The following is an 18,963-nucleotide window of genomic DNA, read 5'->3' on the forward strand; positions in this document are numbered from 1 at the left end:
TAACCCGTTCTATACCAACAGAATAATGGAATAAGATAGGAGGGATGTGATTGCTTTGGAGAGGGTGCAGAGGAGATTCACCAGGATGTTACCTGGGCTGGAGCATTTCAGCTATGAAGAGAGACTGGACAGGCTGGGGTTGTTTTCCTTAGAGCAGAGAAGGCTGAGGGGGGACCTGACTGAGGTGTACAAAATTATGAGGGGCATAGATAGGGTAGATAGAAAAGGAACTTTTCCCCCTTAGTACAGGGGTCAATAACCAGGGGGCATAGATTCAAGGTAAGGGGCAGGAGTTTTAGAGGGGATTTGAGGAAAAACTTTTTCACCCAGAGGGTGGTTGGAATCTGGAACTCACTGCCTGAAAGGGTGGCAGAGGCAGGAACCCTCACAACATTCAAGAAGTATTTAGATGAGCACTTGAAACGCCATAGCATACAAGGCTACGGACCAAGTGCTGGAAAATGGGATTAGAATAGACAGGGCTTGATGGCCGGCGCGGACACTATGGGCCGAAGGGCCTCTTTCTGTGCTGTATAACTATGACTAGCGATAGTATGGGCAAAAGTCAAAAATTTGTTATGCAAAATAACACTTTTGAAATTCTGGCAATAAAAAGATGAAGTAATCAAAACAGCCAGCACATCCTCTCTCATTCTGTTGAAGTATTTTCAGTTAGAAATTGGGCACAGAGCTAATGGGAAAAGGAACTGACGAAATGTGAGGAATAATTAGCCCAGAAAAAAGAGAGAGAGCAAGAGAGAGGGCATGAGAACGAGTGAGAGCGAGAGACGAAGCGACACAAAGATTTAATCAGAAGGAGGCAGAATGTGTACTTTATAAAAAGCACCAGAAATTTTAATGATTGACAAATGGCAACACACTCACACCAGAATCCACAAGCAAGGGCACAATTTAAGTGACAGTCAGCCCAACAATCAGAAGATTGGACTTAATCTTTCTAAACAACAGCTGAGGTGCACCAGGGAGAAGCCCAGCAATTCACTGGTGGGTTCACCCAGGACTGGCTCCCTTCAATAGCCAGACATGGTTGGCAGCGGTTTTGGCCCACAGCGAGTTTGCAGAGACTCGATCTGGGGTACCCAGCAGACTTGAGGCACCAAGCGCCTATTTCTTTCAAAGAAGATAAACGGAAATTCTGCTTTCACACCTCTCTCGGGTGAGCAAGTTTGACCCACACAAGATCTGTGAATCTCTGGTTCGGAGCATCTAGATCACCTTAAACATTCACTCCCTCCACCAACGGCGCACCGTGGCTGCAGTGTGTACCACCTACAACTCGCCAAGGCTTCTTCGGCAGCACCTCCCAAACCCGCGACCTCTATCACTTAGAAGGACAGGGGCAGCAAGTGCATGGGGACACCACCACCTCCAAGTTCCCCTCCAAGTCACACATCATCCTGACTTGGAAGTATATCGCCGATCCTTCATCGTCGCCAAGTCAAAATCCTGGAACTTCCTCCCTAACAGCGCCGTGGGAGCACCTTCACCACACGGACAGCAGCGGTTCAAGGCGGCGGCTCACCATCCACCTTCTCAAGGGCAACTAGGGACGGGCAATAAATGCTGGCCTTGCCAGGGACGCCCACATCCCATGAATGAATAAAAAAAGGTGAAGATTCCATTGGTTATATCATCATGGAAAAGGCGTCATCACATCACAGAATCACAGAAACCCCACAGTGCAGAGAGGCCATTTCAGCCCATCGAGCCTGCACCGACACATATCTCACCCGATCCCCGTAACCCCTACACCAACACATATCCCACCCTATCCCCGTAACCCCATGTATTTAATCCCCCTAACACTAAGGGTCAATTTATCATAGCCAATCAACCTAACCCGCACATCTTTGGACTGTGGGAGGAAACCGGAGCACCCGGAGAAAACCCACGCAAACACGGGGAGAATGTACAAACTCCACACAGACAGTCGCTCGAGGCCGGATTTGAAGCCGGGTCCCTGGCGCTGTGAAGCAACAGTGCTAACCACTATGCAAAATCCGGAATGTCAGACCAGTCAGCAAAAACCTCAGATGTGGAGCCACTATGCAAATTATTTCAGACAAGAAAAACCAAAGTCCACCTGTGGAGGTTTACACTGTTACAGGTGGAGCAAAGAGAAGATGGTGGGTTCAAGTCCCACACCAGAGACTTGAGCACATAATCTAGGCTGACACTCCAGTGCAGTGCTGAGTGAGTGTTGCACCGTCGGGAGGTGCTGTGTTTCAGATAAGACATTAAACCGAAGCCCTGTCTGCTCGCTCGGGAACAAACGATCCCACAGCACCATTCGAAGAGCAGCAGGGCAGTTCTCCCTGTTGTCCTGGCCAACGTTTATCCCTCAACCAACACCTAAAAACAGACAGACAACCTGGTCATTATCACATTGCTGTTTGTAGAAGCGTGCCTACATTAGAACAGTGACTACGCTTCCAAATGTAATTAATTGGCTGTAAAGCGCGTTGGGACGTCCCAAGGTTGTGAAAGGCGCTGTATAAATACAAGTTCTTTCTTTCTAGTCTGGACTGCCAGGATAAGAGTTCGAGGGACAGTGATGGAGTCAAAGATCAGAATGGTGGTTCCACAGATCGAAGGCCGAAGAGCAGCTGGAATTATAGCTACGAAGACCCAATCATGTGGGACAGCGGTTTCATAGTATAAGTCCCCGATAAAGGAGGAGACAGCTTCTGCCACCAGCAGGCTTGATCAGCTAAAGATAACCAATATACAAAGGAGAAAGAGTGAAAATAACCAAAGAGCTAGAAGGCATGCAACAAATCCAGAGGACTGAGGGGCTCACCAGCATGAGCAGAGCAGGCCATCAAGGGAGACAACAGCATTCTCCCCAAGCACCCTTCCTTAACCCAAATGCTATAGCCTGACTTGGTCCAAGCACCCAGCTCAGACAGAGGCGAGCTAAAAGATGACCAACAACAGGGGAAGAGAGGGATTTCAGCCACAAGAAAGGAGGATGAAGTGGTTGGTGCACGTTACATTTACAGAAGAGATCCCAATATCACTGGACCAATTGGAAATTCAGACTCAAGTGATCATGCAGGTCCAATTATGTTTCTAACACAAGAAGGATTTAATAATCCATACAGCTGGAATGAGGGGCACTGATTTGAGTATTCAACTGCAGCATCAACATCTGGGAGAAAATCGGGAATAATGGCAGAGCAGTTAGGAGAACCTTGGATCCCACCGACAGTCCTGTCCAGGGAAAACATTTCCAGAAATAAAAGCTGGATTGGGGATTCCTTGATGACAGAGGATTAACCAATAACACATGGCACTTTAAGGAGACCAGCCTCATTACTTTGAATGGCATGGAAGCTAGATCGAGCTAGAAAATGTTCTTTTAGATATAGTCAGAAGTCAAAAAGAATCACAGGTTAATGTGAATGTTCAGAATCTGTGACTAACAAGGATTTCATCAATTCCAGGGCAAATGGTTACCTTGATGACAAGAATCGCTGACAAGAGTTAAAGGGAGAAAGGAGCCCTTATTATAGTTACAGGAATGGAGTGCATTGGTTTTAATGTTTAAATACACTGGGGGGTGCTGGACTCCCATCACTGCAGCGAAACTAATGTATATACAGTTAAAAATACTGATCATTAGTCAAGCAGTGTGTGGAAAATAAAATTCAGGGCACCTGTTTTAATAAATAATGCTTTTTAATAAATAGCTGAGTCCCAATGTCTTTGAATAGTGTCATAAGAATATAAGAAATAGGAGCAGGAATAGGCCATTCAGCCCTTCGAGCCTGCTCCGCCATTCAATGGCTGATCTTCTGCCTCAACTCCATTCACCGGCCCTATCGCCATATCCCTTGAGGCCCTTACTAGTCAGAAATCTATCGACTTCTGTTTTGAATATACCCAATGACTGAGCCTCCACAGCCCTCTGGGGTAGAGAATTCCAACGATTCACCACCCTCTGTGAAGACATTTCTTCTCATCTCAGTCCTGAATGGCCTACCCTTTATCCTGAGGCTGTGGCCCCTGGTTCTAGACTCCCCAGCCAAGGGAAACATTCTCCCAGCATCCATCCTATCTGTTGTGTATGTACCTTTAAGGGAATAACTGGTCTTAGACTGCAGTACCGGCAGTGACCACCCCTGCATAAAAGGCCCTAGCAGGCTTCTGTAGTTTTCAGTTTGACGCTGCCTCCTGTTCAGTAAAGTACCTGTTAAACTGTTCTCCCGAAGTCCGTGTATTATTGAGGCGCGGGCTTCACAGTGGCGACGAGTAAGTTCGAACTCACCTGCAGTGTGGCATCATCTCACGGGGATCTCGCCTGAAAGGAAGGTCCTGGAAGGTCGTAGTCTGAGCAACGGGCGTCGACCGAGGGCAACCGCCCAAAGAATCCATCGGTGTTCGGAGAATTGCGGGAGAGACTGTGGTTCCAGTGAGTCGTGCTGGTAGCAGGTAGCGCGCTGACCCTTCCGGACTGCGGCGGGCTCAAGCTCGATCGAGCGGCTCTACAACTCGGGCCGCATAGCGTCGCCGGGAAAAGAAAAAGAGAGGGTGGAGCGCACAGGGCGCAGTCGGTGCTCGAGAACAGGACAGCGGAGAGAAAATAAACGGGGGGGGGGGGGGGGGGGGGGGGGGGGGAAAGGAAAGCGAGACGCGCCGAAGCTGCGGGTCGCCGCCATTACCCCGTAGAACACTAGGAGCAGCGTGGCAGTAAGGGGACGAAGCAAAAGCGCGGGAGGCGTCATTTTATCCCGTTGGGGAAGAAGCAAAAGCGCGGGAGGCGCCATTTTATTCCATTGGCTGATGGAAAGAGGGCGTCGGTATTATTAAATCTGATGGGTGCGAGTACGTACGGCCTATTGCGGAATTTAATTACCCCAGCTAAACCAATGGAGAAAAGTTTTGAGGAGATTGTTCATATCTTACAGGAACACCTAAGCCCTACACCACTGCTGATAGCAGAAAGATTCAAGTTCCATAAAAGAAACCAGCACAAAGATGAGAGCAATGCTGACTATCTTACGGAACTACGCAAGTTATCGAAGCACTGCCAGTTCGGAGCAGGACTGGCAGACACCTTACGGGATAAGTTTGTCTGCGGGCTCCAGAGTGAAGGAACCCAGAAACGACTACTTTCAAAAAAGGACCTGACGCTAGAACAGGCTTTCAGCGTGGCAGTATCCTATGAAGCAGCAGCACGGGGAGCTGCGGAAATACAACAGAAACCACAAGAATACAGCGCTAACGAAATGGCGTATGGAGCCGAAAAGTGCTATCGCTGCGGCAGAACAACCCATGAGCAGAAGGACTGCTGGTTTAAAGACAAAATATGCAGGCAATGCGGGAAAATGGGACATATAGCAAGAGTCTGCAGGTCGGGAAAGAAGACCAACACGACAAGAACTACTAAGGAACAGTACAGGAAAGTAAAGAAACTGAGATAGTAGTTCAGAAGATCAGGAGAGTGATAAGGACTCCGGGAGCAGGCGACTAAGTTGTTTAAAGTTACACAACGTGATCGCAAAAGAAGATCACCGAACCATTTGGGTCACCCTCGTGATAGCAGGGTCCCCAGTAAAGATGGAATTGGACACAGGATCAGCCCTAACTGTCATGAATCGACGAGACTATGAGCGGCTATTCTCACACATACCCTTAAAGGACACGTCCATTGTATTGAAGACATACACGGGGCAAAAGGTCTACCCCAGAGGAAAAATAAGGGTGCCAGTTGAATATAACGGAAAGGAAACAGAAACTATACATGTATATACTACGAGATGGAGGACCACCATTATTGGGACGTGAATGGATCCAAAAACTACAATTGGATTGGCATTCCATTCTGGCACTAACTGTGACTGACAAAAAAGATGACGACGTCGCACCTGGACGTCTGTCACAAATTCTATCTGATGCGGAAGAGGTGTTCCAACAAGGACTTGGGACTCTAAAAGGAGTAAAGGCAACCATAAAGATTGAGGATAACGCAACCCCAAAATTTTTCAAGACCAGACCGGTGCCATACGCGATACGCCCAGCTGTGGAAGCTGAACTGGAGAGTCTGGAGCGTTCGGGGGTGCTGTCTAAGGTGGACTGGAGCAAGTGGGCCACACCCATCGTTCCTGTAATGAAGAAAGCATTGAGCAGCACACCTGGGGAGCCAAGGAAGGTTCGCATCTGTGGGGACTTCAAGGTGACTGTGAACCCAGTCCTGCACACAGTACAGTATCCGCTTCCGTGGATAGAAGATATTTTCGCCTCACTATCTGGAGGGAAACGTTTTACAAAGATTGACCTGGCTCAAGTGTATCTACAAATGGAGGTGGAAGCATCATCTAGGAAATACATCACGATAAACACTCACAAAGGCCTTTACCAGTACAATCGACTGGTATTTGGGGTAGCATCGGCCCCGGCTATGTGGCAGAGGGCAATGGAACAAGTCCTGCAAGGGATCCCGGGGACCCAGTGTTATTTGGACGACATCCTGGTTACGGGCGAAAATGACAATGAACACCTTGCCAACCTGGAACAGGTGCTCACGAGATTGCAGGAATATGGGCTACGAGCCAACCGTCCCAAATGCGAGTTCTTCAGGAGACAAATCTCGTATTGTGGCCACATGATTGATGAGGAAGGGTTGCATAAGTCGCCGGACAAGATTGAGGCTGTAGTCAAGGCTCCAGCACCAGAAAATGTGTCGCAACTGAGGTCGTTCCTCGGGTTGGTGAACTACTACCATAAGTTCTTGCCGAATTTATCTACAATCCTGCACCCACTGAACGCCCTCCTTCAAACTGGTGTAACATGGAAATGGAGTGATGAGTGTAAGCGTGCCTTTCAGGAATGTAAATGCCAAATCACTTCAAGAGAAGTACTGGCCCACTACAACCCAACACTACCGATTCGGTTGGCATGTGATGCGTCACCTTACGGCATTGGAGCGGTGCTGTCACACAAATTCCGTGACAGTTCAGAGAGGCCAATAGCCTTTGCATCGCGCTCGCTAACCTCAGCCGAGCGTAACTACGCCCAGATTGACAGGGAGGCCCTCAGCCTGGTGTGGGGGGGTGAAGAAGTTCAATCACTATCTGCACGGGCAGAAATTCACCCTACTGACTGATCATCAACCCCTGGTCTCAATTTAACCCAAAGAAGGGCGTTCCGGTGATGACTGCGCAAAGGCTGCAAAGATGGTCACTTTTTCTAGGGGCACATCAGTATGACAGAGTACAAAGGTACGAAACAACATGGAAACGCTGATGGGCTGTCGCGCCTACCGTTGCCTATGGCGGAAGAAGCACCTGCAGTGGACCAGGTGGAGATATTCCATGCGACCACAGACGAATGTTTGCCTGTTACAAACGCAAGTATTGAGAAGGAAACCCGAAATGACCCGACACACTCTCAGGTCTATGATTTGACGGTGAAGGGATGGCCAGCATATGGCGACTCACTGTTGCCAGCATTCTCGCCAAGGAGGGAACAGCTGTCAGTGTGCCGGGGAACCTTGATGTGTGGATCCCGAGTGGTAATTCCACCCAAGTTGAGAGATGGAGTGCTCAATGAGCTTCACGAGGGTCATCTGGGAGGGGTAAAAATGAAGAGCCTAGCCAGGGCGTTTGTGTGGTGGCCGGGAATCGATAAAGAAATCGAGGATATGACCAAGAGATGCACAGGATGCCAGAAGGTCCAAAACGCTCCCCCACAGGCCCCGCTACATCCATGGGAGTGGCCCTCATCTCCATGGCAACGGGTACACATCGATTTCGCTGGTCCATTTATGGACTCAATGTTTCTAATCGCTGTGGACGCCCATTCGAAATGGCCAGAGGTCATTAAAATGTCCTCCACCACCACGGAGAAAACTATTGCAGTCCTAAGGACCATCTTTGCTAGGGATGGGTTGCCAGAACAGATCTGTTCCGACAATGGCCCACAGTTTGTGTCTGAGGATTTCCGGAGGTTCCCGAAGAATAATGGGGTGAAACATTACACATCTGCCCCATATCATCCAGCCACAAATGGATTGGCTGAGAGGTTTGTTCAGACCTTTAAAAAGGCCATAAAGGCAATGTATAATGATGACATACCACTGCAACACAAGGTGGATAACTTCCTGTTTGCTTACCGGAATGCGACACATGCAGTAACCAACCAAACTCCAGCCGTACTGTTTTTCAACCAGAGACTAAGATGTTGCTTGGATTTGCTCAAACCAAACATAAGACAAGATGTTGAGGATAAGCAGTTCCAGCACATAAATGAGAAGCCAACCAGGAGCTTCAAGATAGGACAACCAGTCTTGGCCCGCGACTACCGAACAGAAAAATGGCTGCCAGGCACGATATGCACACAGCAGGGACCACTAATGTACACAGTGGACGTTGGAGAGAGCATCGTGAGACGCCATGCTGACCAGATTCTAGAGTCACAGGAACAAGCCCACAAGCATGTGCACCTGGTAATGAGCCCGAAGTACAGATTGCGTCTACCTCAGAAAGCAGGGGTGTTGGAAGCTGACGAACCAACCAATGACAATGAGCCAGAATTGACTCCACCGCCAGAACAGGATACTTGAGAAAGGCGCTATCCAGTCCGGATCAGGAAGCCTCCTCAAAGACTGAACTTATAAATGACTATTTCAGTTGATGTATATATTACTGAGAAAATTGTAATTGTGATTAGTTATTATTTAGTTGTGAAATGAATGTTATGTACTGTTTATCTAAAAGGGGAGGAATTGTTGTGTATGTACCTTTAAGGGAATAACTGGTCTTAGACTGCAGTACCGGCAGTGACCACCCCTGCATAAAAGGCCCTAGCAGGCTTCTGTAGTTTTCAGTTTGACGCTGCCTCCTGTTCAGTAAAGTACCTGTTAAACTGTTCTCCCGAAGTCCGTGTATTATTGAGGCCGGACTTTACACTATCAAGCCCTGTAATAATTTTGTATGCTTCAATGAGATCCCCTCTCATTCTTCTGAATTCAAGAGAATACAGGCCTAGTTTACTCAATCTCTTATCATACGACAGTCCCGCCATCCCAGGAATCAATCTCGTGAACCTTCGTTGCACTTCCTCTATGGCAAGTATATCCTTCCTTAGGCAAGGCGGCCAAAATTGTACACAGTACTCCAGGTGTGGTCTCACCAGGGCCCTATATAATTGGAGTAAGACTTCTTTACTCCTGTACTCAAATGGGATCTTTTACATTTTAAAGACATTAAGTAGTGGACTGAATATCTAAGGGAGCAGTCACACCACAGATACCAGAACTGCCTTCACACGGCCTAGTTAGACTTGTCCATAGAGCCACGTTAAAAAGTTAAATGTGTAGCGAGCGAGCAGAGAAAAATCCTCGCTCCCTAAACATTTAAACAAGTGTCAGTCTTGGTTCAGTGGGCAGCACCCTCGCCTCCGAGTCACTCAAGCCCCACGCCAGAGACTTCAGCCCATAATCTAGGCTGACACTCCCAGTGCAGTGCTAAGTGAGTGCTGCACTGTCGGAGGTGCTGTCTTTCGGTCGAGATGTTAAACCGAGGCCCCGTCTGCTCTCAGGTGGCGTAAAAGAATCCCACGGCACAATTCAAAGAGCTGGGGAGGTCATCCCAGTGTCCTGGCCAATATTTATCCCTCAATCAACATCACTAAAACAGATTAACTGGTCATTATCTCATTGCTGTTGGTGGGATCTTGCTGTGCGCAAATTGGCTGCCACGTTTCCTACATTATGACAATGACCACACTTCAAAAGTACTTCATTGGCTGTAAAGCGATTTCAGAAGTCCTGTGGTTATGAAAGGTGCTATATAAATGCTAGTCTGTCTTATTTTATTAGCTGCCCAAAGCACTTTGTAGACCAGATTTCACTGGATCTACACCCCATGCAGCGAGAGAGAGTATCCCCTTCCAGGTTTACTCCATTACTTGAATTCCTGATTTACACTTAGTCACAGAGTATATCAAATCGCGTTGCACCAAAGCTAAATTGGGAGTGAGAGTGCGCTCGAAGAGAATCCCACAGAGACAGAGCAAGAGTAGCGAGGTGCACAATCTTTTGTAAAGTTTATTCTCGCAAGGGGTGGCCGGGAACAGGTTCAAAATATCCCCAATCTAATGAAGAGGAGGGGAGGATTACTCCCTCGAGGGTAGAGTTTCCACTAAGTTGCACTGGTCATTTTCAGTTATTTAAAATAAGGTTACTCACAGGTGGAGAACTAGGCACTTATTAAAAATGGTTATTATTATTTTTCTTTTATTTTTTTTTTAGATAAACCCATTTTCAGCTGTATTAATAAAACTGCACTAGGTTACCACTCTTCAATATGTCAAAGAATAATTTTCAACACAAGAAAAAAAACACTTCCCGATGGCACTGGTTCATGGGAGTCTTTCAGCAGTATGCAAATGAGTTTTAGCAAAAAATTCAGTACAGAAAACGAGCACAATTTTGAGTGCAGTGTGTGTCCGGATTGCCAATTGTGCCAAAGCAGAAACTCTACTGCATTATCTTCAGATTACGAATCTCATGCAAGACATGCACTTCCTGTCTACAAACCACACTGCCTCGTTGTCACATTTTTTTGATCACGCTTTGCTGTAAACGTGTCAATATTTCCCCTTCAACTTTGCTCTGCTCACGGTGGCGATGTAATTGCGGGCTATGGCCACCAGGTGGCTCCGCGGAGTAAGTTTCTGATGTCTCGATCCCGGTGCCATCGCCATTTTGTATTTTTAAAAAAGTCTTATTATTTATCAACTGATTCTGGTTAATGCCACAGGCAAGTTATACATGCGCACACACACGGGGAGTCAAGACACAGTGTAGTTTGCAGGTGCAGCAGGGTTCAAAGGCGGGGGGATAATTGGACCAGGGTGTGCAGACTCAATTCTGTCCCCATTTTGAAACTCATTGTCTTTATTTTTACATTTCGCTTATAAATTCCTATTTCCACATTTATAATAGAAATTACCTGTGGAGACATGCAATACCGTAATTATACTCGCCTGCCAGTGCTGGCACTGCAGTATCGCAACTGGCGGTGGGTGTAATTACAGCGTGACAAGTTTACATAGGCAGCTTACATTGGAGATAGAAATTTATCATGGAAACCATCCTTTGTACACACACTATGAATTAATATTTGCATGGATTGATAGTTAACTTTGCTGTAATCCACCACTTCCTCCTCATTGAGGTGTTCTGAACATTGTGTGCATGTATTATGATATCACCGATTGCCTGAATCAATCCCAAGGGCAGATACCTAACTGCACTCTGAATAAAGATGCAGAAATGTCAGATCTATGCCACTGCAAAAAAGAGAGTTGTATGATCGTTCCAGCACCACCAAAAGGAGTTCATTGCAAATAGTTTCACCAAAGGGGTTAGTTTTATTTCCCTTTGGTGATTTTAGCATTCAGACAAGATCAGACTCCATCCGGAGCACCGCGTTCAGTTCTGGGCACCACCCCTCAGGAAGGCTATACTGGCCTTGGAGAGGGTGCAGCGCAGATTCACCAATGATACTGGGGCTAAAAGGGTTAAATTAAAGAAGCCAGGTTGCACAAACTTGGCTTATATAGAAGGTTGAGGGGTGATCTGATCGAGGCTTTTAAAATGAGAAAGGAATTTGATAGGGTTGATGCAGAGGAACTATTTCAGAACAAGGGGGCAGAATCTTAAAATGAGAGCTCGGCCGTTCACGGGTGAAATCAGGAAGCAGGTTTTCCACACAAAGGGTATTGGCAATCTGCAACTCTCGCCCAAAAGACGATGGATGCTAGGGTTCAATTGAAAATGTCACGACTGAGATAGATAGATTTTGTTGGGTCCGGGTATCAAAGGGTATCGAGCAAGGGCGGGTAAGTGAGGTTGAGGTACAGATCAGCCATGATCTAATTGAACGGCAGAACAGGCTCGAGGGGCTGATGGGCCTCCTCCGGCAGACAGGAGCAGCTCCTCCTCTGGCTCTCAGTCCTGAACTTTGGATAGAAACTAGGAAGCAGACGGTCAGTGACTGAAGGCATCGTGCGGTGCAAGGAGGCATCTTGACTAAGTTACTGATGGGCGATGCTATCTGGCTACGACTGCCACACAACGAACAGTTGCGACACTCCAGGACACTTCCATGTGACACCTTTAGAAAAGGGGTCTATGTAACCAAATTGGCCTTCAATTGGTTACGTGATCTAAAGTGGGTTCTAAGCAGCTAGGGGGCAGCCCGTCGAACAGTCAAGTGACAAAAGTGCAGTACGTGCAATAGTGTCTATGGATGTTACTTAATGGACTTCCAGAAGTCATTCGACAAGGTTCCACACAAGAGATTGTTAGGGAAAATGGTCTTCTCCTGTTCCTATGCGAGTGTTTGATGGGACAGTGTAGAGAGAGCTTTATTATTTGACCCCGAGCTGAGCTTCCGACCACATATCTGTCCCATCACCAAGATTTCCACCTCCATAACATCGCCTGTCTCAGTTCATCTGTTGCTGAATCCCCAACCATGCCGTTGTTACCTCTGGACTTGACTATTCCAAAGCTCTCCTGGCCTCTCATCTTCTACCCTCCATAAACCTCAGCTCATCCAAAGCTTGGCTGCCCGTATCCTAACTCACACCAAGTCCTGTTCACCCATGTGCTCGCTGACCTACATAGGCTCCCGGTCCGGCAACATCTCGATTTTAAAATTCTCATCCTTGTTTTCAAATCCCTCTATGGCTTCGCCCCTCCCTATCTCTAACATCCTCCAGTCCTACAGCCCTCAGATCTCCGAGCTCCTGCAATTCTGGGCTCTTGCGCAGCCCTGATTTTAATCGCTCCACCATTGGCAGCCGTGCCTTCAGCTGCCTGGGCCCTAAGCTCTGGAATTCCCTCCCTAAACCTCTCCGCCTCTCATAAGAACATAAGAAATAGGAGCAGGAGTAGGCCATTCGGCCCATTGAACCTACTCCGCCTTTCAAGATCATGGCTGATCTTCAACCTCAACTCCACTTTCCCGCCCGATCCCCATATCCCTCGATTCTCTTAGTGCCCAAAAATCTATCGATCTCAGGCCTGAATATACTCATCGACTGAGCCTCCACAGCCCTCTGGGGTGGAGAATTCCAAAGATTCACCACCCTCTGAGTGAAGAAATTTCTCCTCATCTCAGTCCTAAATGGCCGACCCCTTATCCCGAGACGATGACTCCTAGTTCTAGACTCTCCAGCCAGGGGGAAACAACCTCCCAGCATCTACCCTCTGAAGCCCTCTAAGAATTTTATACTTTTCTCTACCTCTCTCTCCTCCTTTAATACGCTCCTTCAACCTACCTCTTGACCAAGCTTTTGTCCTAATACCTCTGTGGCTCGGTGTCAAACGTTGTTCGACAATGCTCCTATGAAGTGCCTTGGGATGTTTTACTACACTAAAGGCGCTATACAAATGAAAGTTGATATTGTTGTATCTAACCCATGCTGCACCTGCCCTGGGAGTGTTTGATGGGACAGTGTAGAGAGAGCTTTACTCTGTATCTAACCCGTGCTGTACCTGCCCTGGGAGTGTTTGATGGGACAGTGTAGAGGGAGCTTTACTCTGTATCTAACCTGCGCTGTACCTGCCCCGGGAGTGTTTGATGGGACAGTGTAGAGGGAGCTTTGCTCTGTGTCTAACCCATGTTATACCTGCCCCGGGAACACTCAATGCTGACACTGGGTGCCTGAAGTGGAAAAAAATGTGTTCCATTCCCCCGGCACTAACATTCCAGCAGGGTCACTGGATAGTGATGAGCAAAAAATAAGCAACATCGTCAATTAAAAATGCTTGGCATCAGAGAGAGACACATTGCTCCCCCCTTGCCCCTTCTTACCATAGGTGCAGACATACTGTGAGGGATTGACTGACTCCTGCAAGTACTTCCAGCCCCTTCTGCAGCCTTTGCCTCAGCTGAAACGAAATAGCAAAGAGTTACCATGCATGTGCCGATGGTGCAACTTCCACTGGAGTGCAGCAACTGCTGCTTGCATCACACGCTGCGGCCCCACCCACACACCTACAACATTTCCCCGAGACCGAGTCCAAATAGTCTCTCCCACCGCTCAATATTCTCCCTACCTCTCCCGAGGGCATGGACTCCTGTCGGAATGTGGTTCCACAGGCACAAGGAGCCCACCTCCCCTCACGCAGACACCAGGACCTCACCCAAGAGGCCACTCTTCCTATGGCAAGGCCCAGACAGTGAGCGTACCTGGCTGGTATCCCCCGTCTCTAACCCGAGGCTGACTGCAGTGTCCCTGCTGCTGTCCCGGCTGAGATTAGCTAACTCAGCACAGAATGGGTGATCGAACCTGGGATTTTCTGCTTTGTACAGCAGGTGTCAGCCATGCTTCAATGGGCAGCAGACAGAGGGTTGAGGGTTCAAGTCCCAGAGACTTGAGCCCATAATCTAGGCAGACACTCCAGTGCAGTACTGAGGGAGCGCTGCACTGTCAGAGGTGCCGTCTCTCAGGTGAGATGTTAAACCTCTCATGTGGATGTACAAGATCCCATGACACTATCTGAAGAGGAGCAGGGGAGTTATCCCTGGTGTCCGGGCCAATATTTATCCCTCAACCAACATCATTAAAAACAGATTATCTGGTCATTTATCTCATTGCTGTTGGTGGGATCTTGCTGTGCGAGAATTGGCTGCCACGTTTCCTACATTACAACAGTGACCACTCTTCAAAAGTACTTAATTATCTGGCATCCTCCATCCAGCCGAGGGCCTGTGATGGGCCCCGGGTGTGTTGGGACCCAGGCGTGCCGGACACTGGAGTGTATTCATTCAGGTCTCAGCCACACCTCAACATTAGATCATCACAAGGGCTTACTTACCTGCTGGAGTCTGTGGGAGTAGTGCATCACCTCCTGGAAGGGTCATGGGCCCTGGGTAAGGTGGCGGGGGCATATAGTTCATTGTACCCTCCATGGGAGGTGGTCCTGGGTAAAATCCGACTGTGGGGACGAGAGCAATAGGTAAGTAATTTGGCAAAACGATACAAAAAGACACACACAGACCTCAGGATTGATCCCCGATTTCAGCTGGAGTGACAATAGAGGGCTTCGGTGCCTTGGGGCTATTGGGTACTACGTCTGACTGCTAGCCAGTGGCCCCTGCTGGGCTCTGTACGCGTAGACGAGCATCAAATGAGCACCTGGTCAGGAGTGGCTGTGATGCACCCCACGGTCCAATGCCCTGATGCTCGACGATCAAGCTCACAGAAGAATGGCCGGTTCATGAGGAAAACCAGCACCCATGAAACTGTAACCCAACAAGGAAAAGAGAAGGGGGAAAAGGAGAAAAACGGGTGGAGACCAAAACATTTTCACTGTCACGGGTCCTTTGGCCAAGTGACCATTCTCTGCAGTGAGGGTTGGTAGGCTATTCAACTATGGTGGGCCGAGCCCAGTTTTGTCCTCAGTCAATGTCCACAAATTTACAGAATAAGAGGAGTTAGCTAATAATTACCAGTGGATATCTGGGCCGACTGCCACCCTCCCCAGTCCAGGGAGCCGAGGCCAGCTGTGCGTGTTAAACATATTAACGGAGAATGGGGGTGGGCGAGGGGTAGAGAAACTGAGCCTCCAATAAAGAAAGGCAACAACTTTCAGAGGCAAGAGAACTCCCCATAAACTCTGTCTCAGGGGGGTTGTGGGGGTTTGGGGGGGGGGGGGGGGGGGGGCGGAGGGGGAAGTGGGGTGTTCCCCGTTTCCGGGCAGAGGGTTAACGGAGTGGAGTGTTCCCTGTCTCGGGCCCGGCCGGGCAGCTGGTATTCATGCGACGGGGGTTGGCTGCTGCTGGACATGTTGGAGCAACAGGCTGTCCAATCTGAGCAGGATCGCAGTGGGGTGCCGGAGAGGAGAGCATGGCCTGCCTTCTGCTCCAAATGTCTGCGTACCTGTCTACAAGAGATGCTTCTGCAAGGAAATAAAGTGACGGCAATGACTTAAACCATGGGTGATTAAAGTATAACTTTAGTGGCTAGTGTAATAAATATACGCAGAGGGATCCATTCACTATAGTATAGAGGGGATGTTTAGGAAGATAAGCTGTTCATAAAATTAATCCTCAAAAGGAACAGATAGGTCAGCAGGTCTTGTTTGAGGGAAGCATCAACGGATTTTTAAAAAACAAGATTGTTTATGTAAATAGACGGTTTTCAAAGGATTCAGGAACAGGTACGTCATGGGCTCTTATCTGTGAGATGTACCTTTAATGCAGGCAAACTAAAGGTGTATAAAGGAGCATGGTTTTCAATCGTTATTTGCAGTGCTCAGTAGATAGAGAATCCGAAAACCACTCGGTGTAGAGTTAGGTAGATCAGCGTGCTGTATATGAATAATAAAGTCTGTTCGGTATACTCCACCATCGAGTGTCTTGTGCTTACTCGAAGTGTGTTGTTGTGAACCAGAGGAGGAAGGAGGTCGACTAACAGTTGATCCATCAGCTGCACCATAGGAAGTGGGAGAGCCTGACGTGAAGCGAGCAGAGTCTCCCCTGGCTGGTAATGGGTAGATTATCAGCAAAACACAATCTTCCTGAAGGAGGGCTGTGAACTCACCTGGAGGCGGAGGTGGGTAAGCAAAGATTGCAGACTGTGGTGGGGGGTACACTGAGGCACCCATGGGCGGTGCCATTCCACACGCACTGTTTGGCACACAGGTGTAGCCGTATATTCCAGCTGGGACTTCACCCCTAGAGGCTGCAAGAGAATAATGAGAGAGGGTTTAGTAAACACCTGTACCCCTCATAATTAGAGTGAAGGACGACTCTGAATATAATGCGGTAAGTGACTGCACAAACATGGCAAAAAGACACAGGAATCCTGTCCTTTTCAAGGGACTGTCATCCAGACCCCACAATAACCACCTCCTCTACAGCCATCTTCAACTCTTTCGAAGGTCAGGAAATTGTGACATTGTGAAACAGTCCGGCTCCAATTTACCTGATCGCGAGACAGTGTCACCCAGTGACAGACCAGTAATGTACTTCAGTGTCAGTGACAGCTCTATACAGTTACCAAGTCTCATACAGTGACAGACCTGTACCCACCAGCAATATTCCCTCTAATTTTTTCTGGGCCCGCGTGGCCACTTTAACGGGCTGTGTGGGGCATTCTAAATTCCGCGCGTGCACAGTTTTTCTATTTAAAAGCCAGCTCGCCGGCTGCGCAGGACCTGCAGAGTGCTTAAAGGGAACATTGTCCACCAGTCTTATACAGTGACAGACCTGTACTCACCAGTACTGTACCCCAGTGTTATACAGTGACAGACCTGGACCCGCCAGTACTGTACCCCAGTGTTATAGTCACAGACCTGTACCCACCAGTACTGTACCCCAGTGTTATAGTGACAGACCTGTACCCACCAGTACTGTACCCCAGTGTTATAGTCACAGACCTGTACCCACCAGTACTGTACCCCAGTGTTATAGTGACAGACCTGTACCCACCAGTACTGTACCCCAGTGTTATAGTGACAGGCCTGTACCCACCAGTACTGTACCCCAGTGTTATAGTGACAGGCCTGTACCCACCAGTACTGTACCCCAGTGTTATACAGTGACAGACCTGTACCCACCAGTACTGTACCCGTGTTATACAGTGACAGACTTGTACCCACCAGTACTGTACACCAGTGTTATACAGTGACAGACCTGTACCCACCAGTACTGTACCCAACACAACAAAAGTGGCAGTCAGAGAAATCAACGGTTTAAATCAAACGTGGCCACAGTAAATAATAATTCTAATAGGTCTAAGAGTGTTAAAAAAACAAGCCTGAAGGCTTTGTATCTTAATACGAGGAGCATTTGTAATAAGGTGGATGAATTGGCTGCGCAAATAGAGGTAAACGAATATGATTTGGTTGGGATTACAGAAACATGGCTCAAGGATGGCCAAGACTGGGAACTCAACATCCAGGGGTATTCGATATTCAGGAAAGATAGGCAAAAAGGAAAGGGAGGTGGGGTAGCATTACTGGTTAAAGAAGGGATTAACACAATTGTAATGAAGGATATTAGCTCTGATGATGTGGAATCTGTATGGGTAGAATTGAGAAATACTAAAGGAGAAAAAAACATTAGTGGGAATGGTATATAGACCTCCAAACAGTAAGGCGGAGGTTGGGGATGGCATTAAAAGGGAAATTAAAGAAGCGTGCAATAAGGGCACAGCAGTCATCAATGTGACTTTAATCTACATATAGATTGGGCCAACCAAATTAGTAACAATACTGTGGAGGAGGAATTCCTGGAGTGTTTACGGGATGGTTTCCTGGACCAATATGTCAAGGAACCAACCAGAGATCAGGCCATCTTAGACTGGGTATTATGTAACGAGAAAGGATTAATTAGCAATCTTGTTGTACAAGGCCCCTTGGGTCGGAGCGATCATAATATGATCGAATTCTTCATTAAGATGGAGAATGAAGTAGTTGACTCAGAGACTAGGGTCCTCAATTTAAATAAAGGAAACTACGATGGTCTGAGGAGCGAGTTGGGTAGGATTGATTGGGGAATGGCACTCAAAGGGTTGACGGTGGATAGGCAATGGCAAACATTCAAAGACCGAATGGATGAGCTACAGAATTTGTTCATCCCAGTTTGGCACCAAAAAAAAACAAAAAAAGGTGACTCAACCGTGGCTAACAAGGGAAATTAGGGATAGCATAAGATCCAAGGAGACGACATATAAATTGGCCAGAAAAAGCAATAGTCCTGAGGATTGGGAGCAGTTTAGGAGTCAACAAAGGAGGACAAAGGGATTAATTAAGAAAGGGAAAATAGAATATGAGAGTAAGCTTGCAGGGAACATAAAAACTGACTGTAAAAGCTTCTATAGATATGTGAAGAGAAAAAGATTGCTGAAGTCAAGCGTAGGTCCCTTGCAGTCAGAATCAGGGGAATTTATAATGGGGAACAAAGAAATGGCAGA

General features: G+C 47.7%; 1 protein-coding gene across 2 annotated transcripts in view; it reads right to left on the bottom strand.

Annotated features, from left to right (window-relative positions):
* Positions 1–18,963, bottom strand: part of LOC147102599 (WW domain-binding protein 2-like) — a 59,536-nt gene that overhangs the window by 24,816 nt on the left and 15,757 nt on the right. Inside the window, exons 5-8 of one of the 2 annotated variants that reach the window (XM_085963244.1) lie at positions 16,588–16,728; positions 14,861–14,980; positions 13,854–13,930; positions 1,807–2,373 (exon numbers count right to left, since the gene is read on the bottom strand). In XM_085963244.1, coding sequence (XP_085819370.1) covers positions 2,356–2,373; positions 13,854–13,930; positions 14,861–14,980; positions 16,588–16,728 — 356 coding nt within the window. In that variant the 3' untranslated portion in view covers positions 1,807–2,355. Of the gene's footprint in view, positions 1–1,806; positions 2,374–13,853; positions 13,931–14,860; positions 14,981–16,587; positions 16,729–18,963 lie in introns of those variants that run through there. The other variant, XM_085963245.1, reaches the window with a different exon arrangement.

Source organism: Somniosus microcephalus, chromosome 21 (assembly GCF_052327205.1).
Source record: "Somniosus microcephalus isolate GS21.2 chromosome 21, FLI_Smic_1.0, whole genome shotgun sequence".
In the NCBI taxonomy this organism is placed as follows: domain Eukaryota; kingdom Metazoa; phylum Chordata; class Chondrichthyes; order Squaliformes; family Somniosidae; genus Somniosus; species Somniosus microcephalus.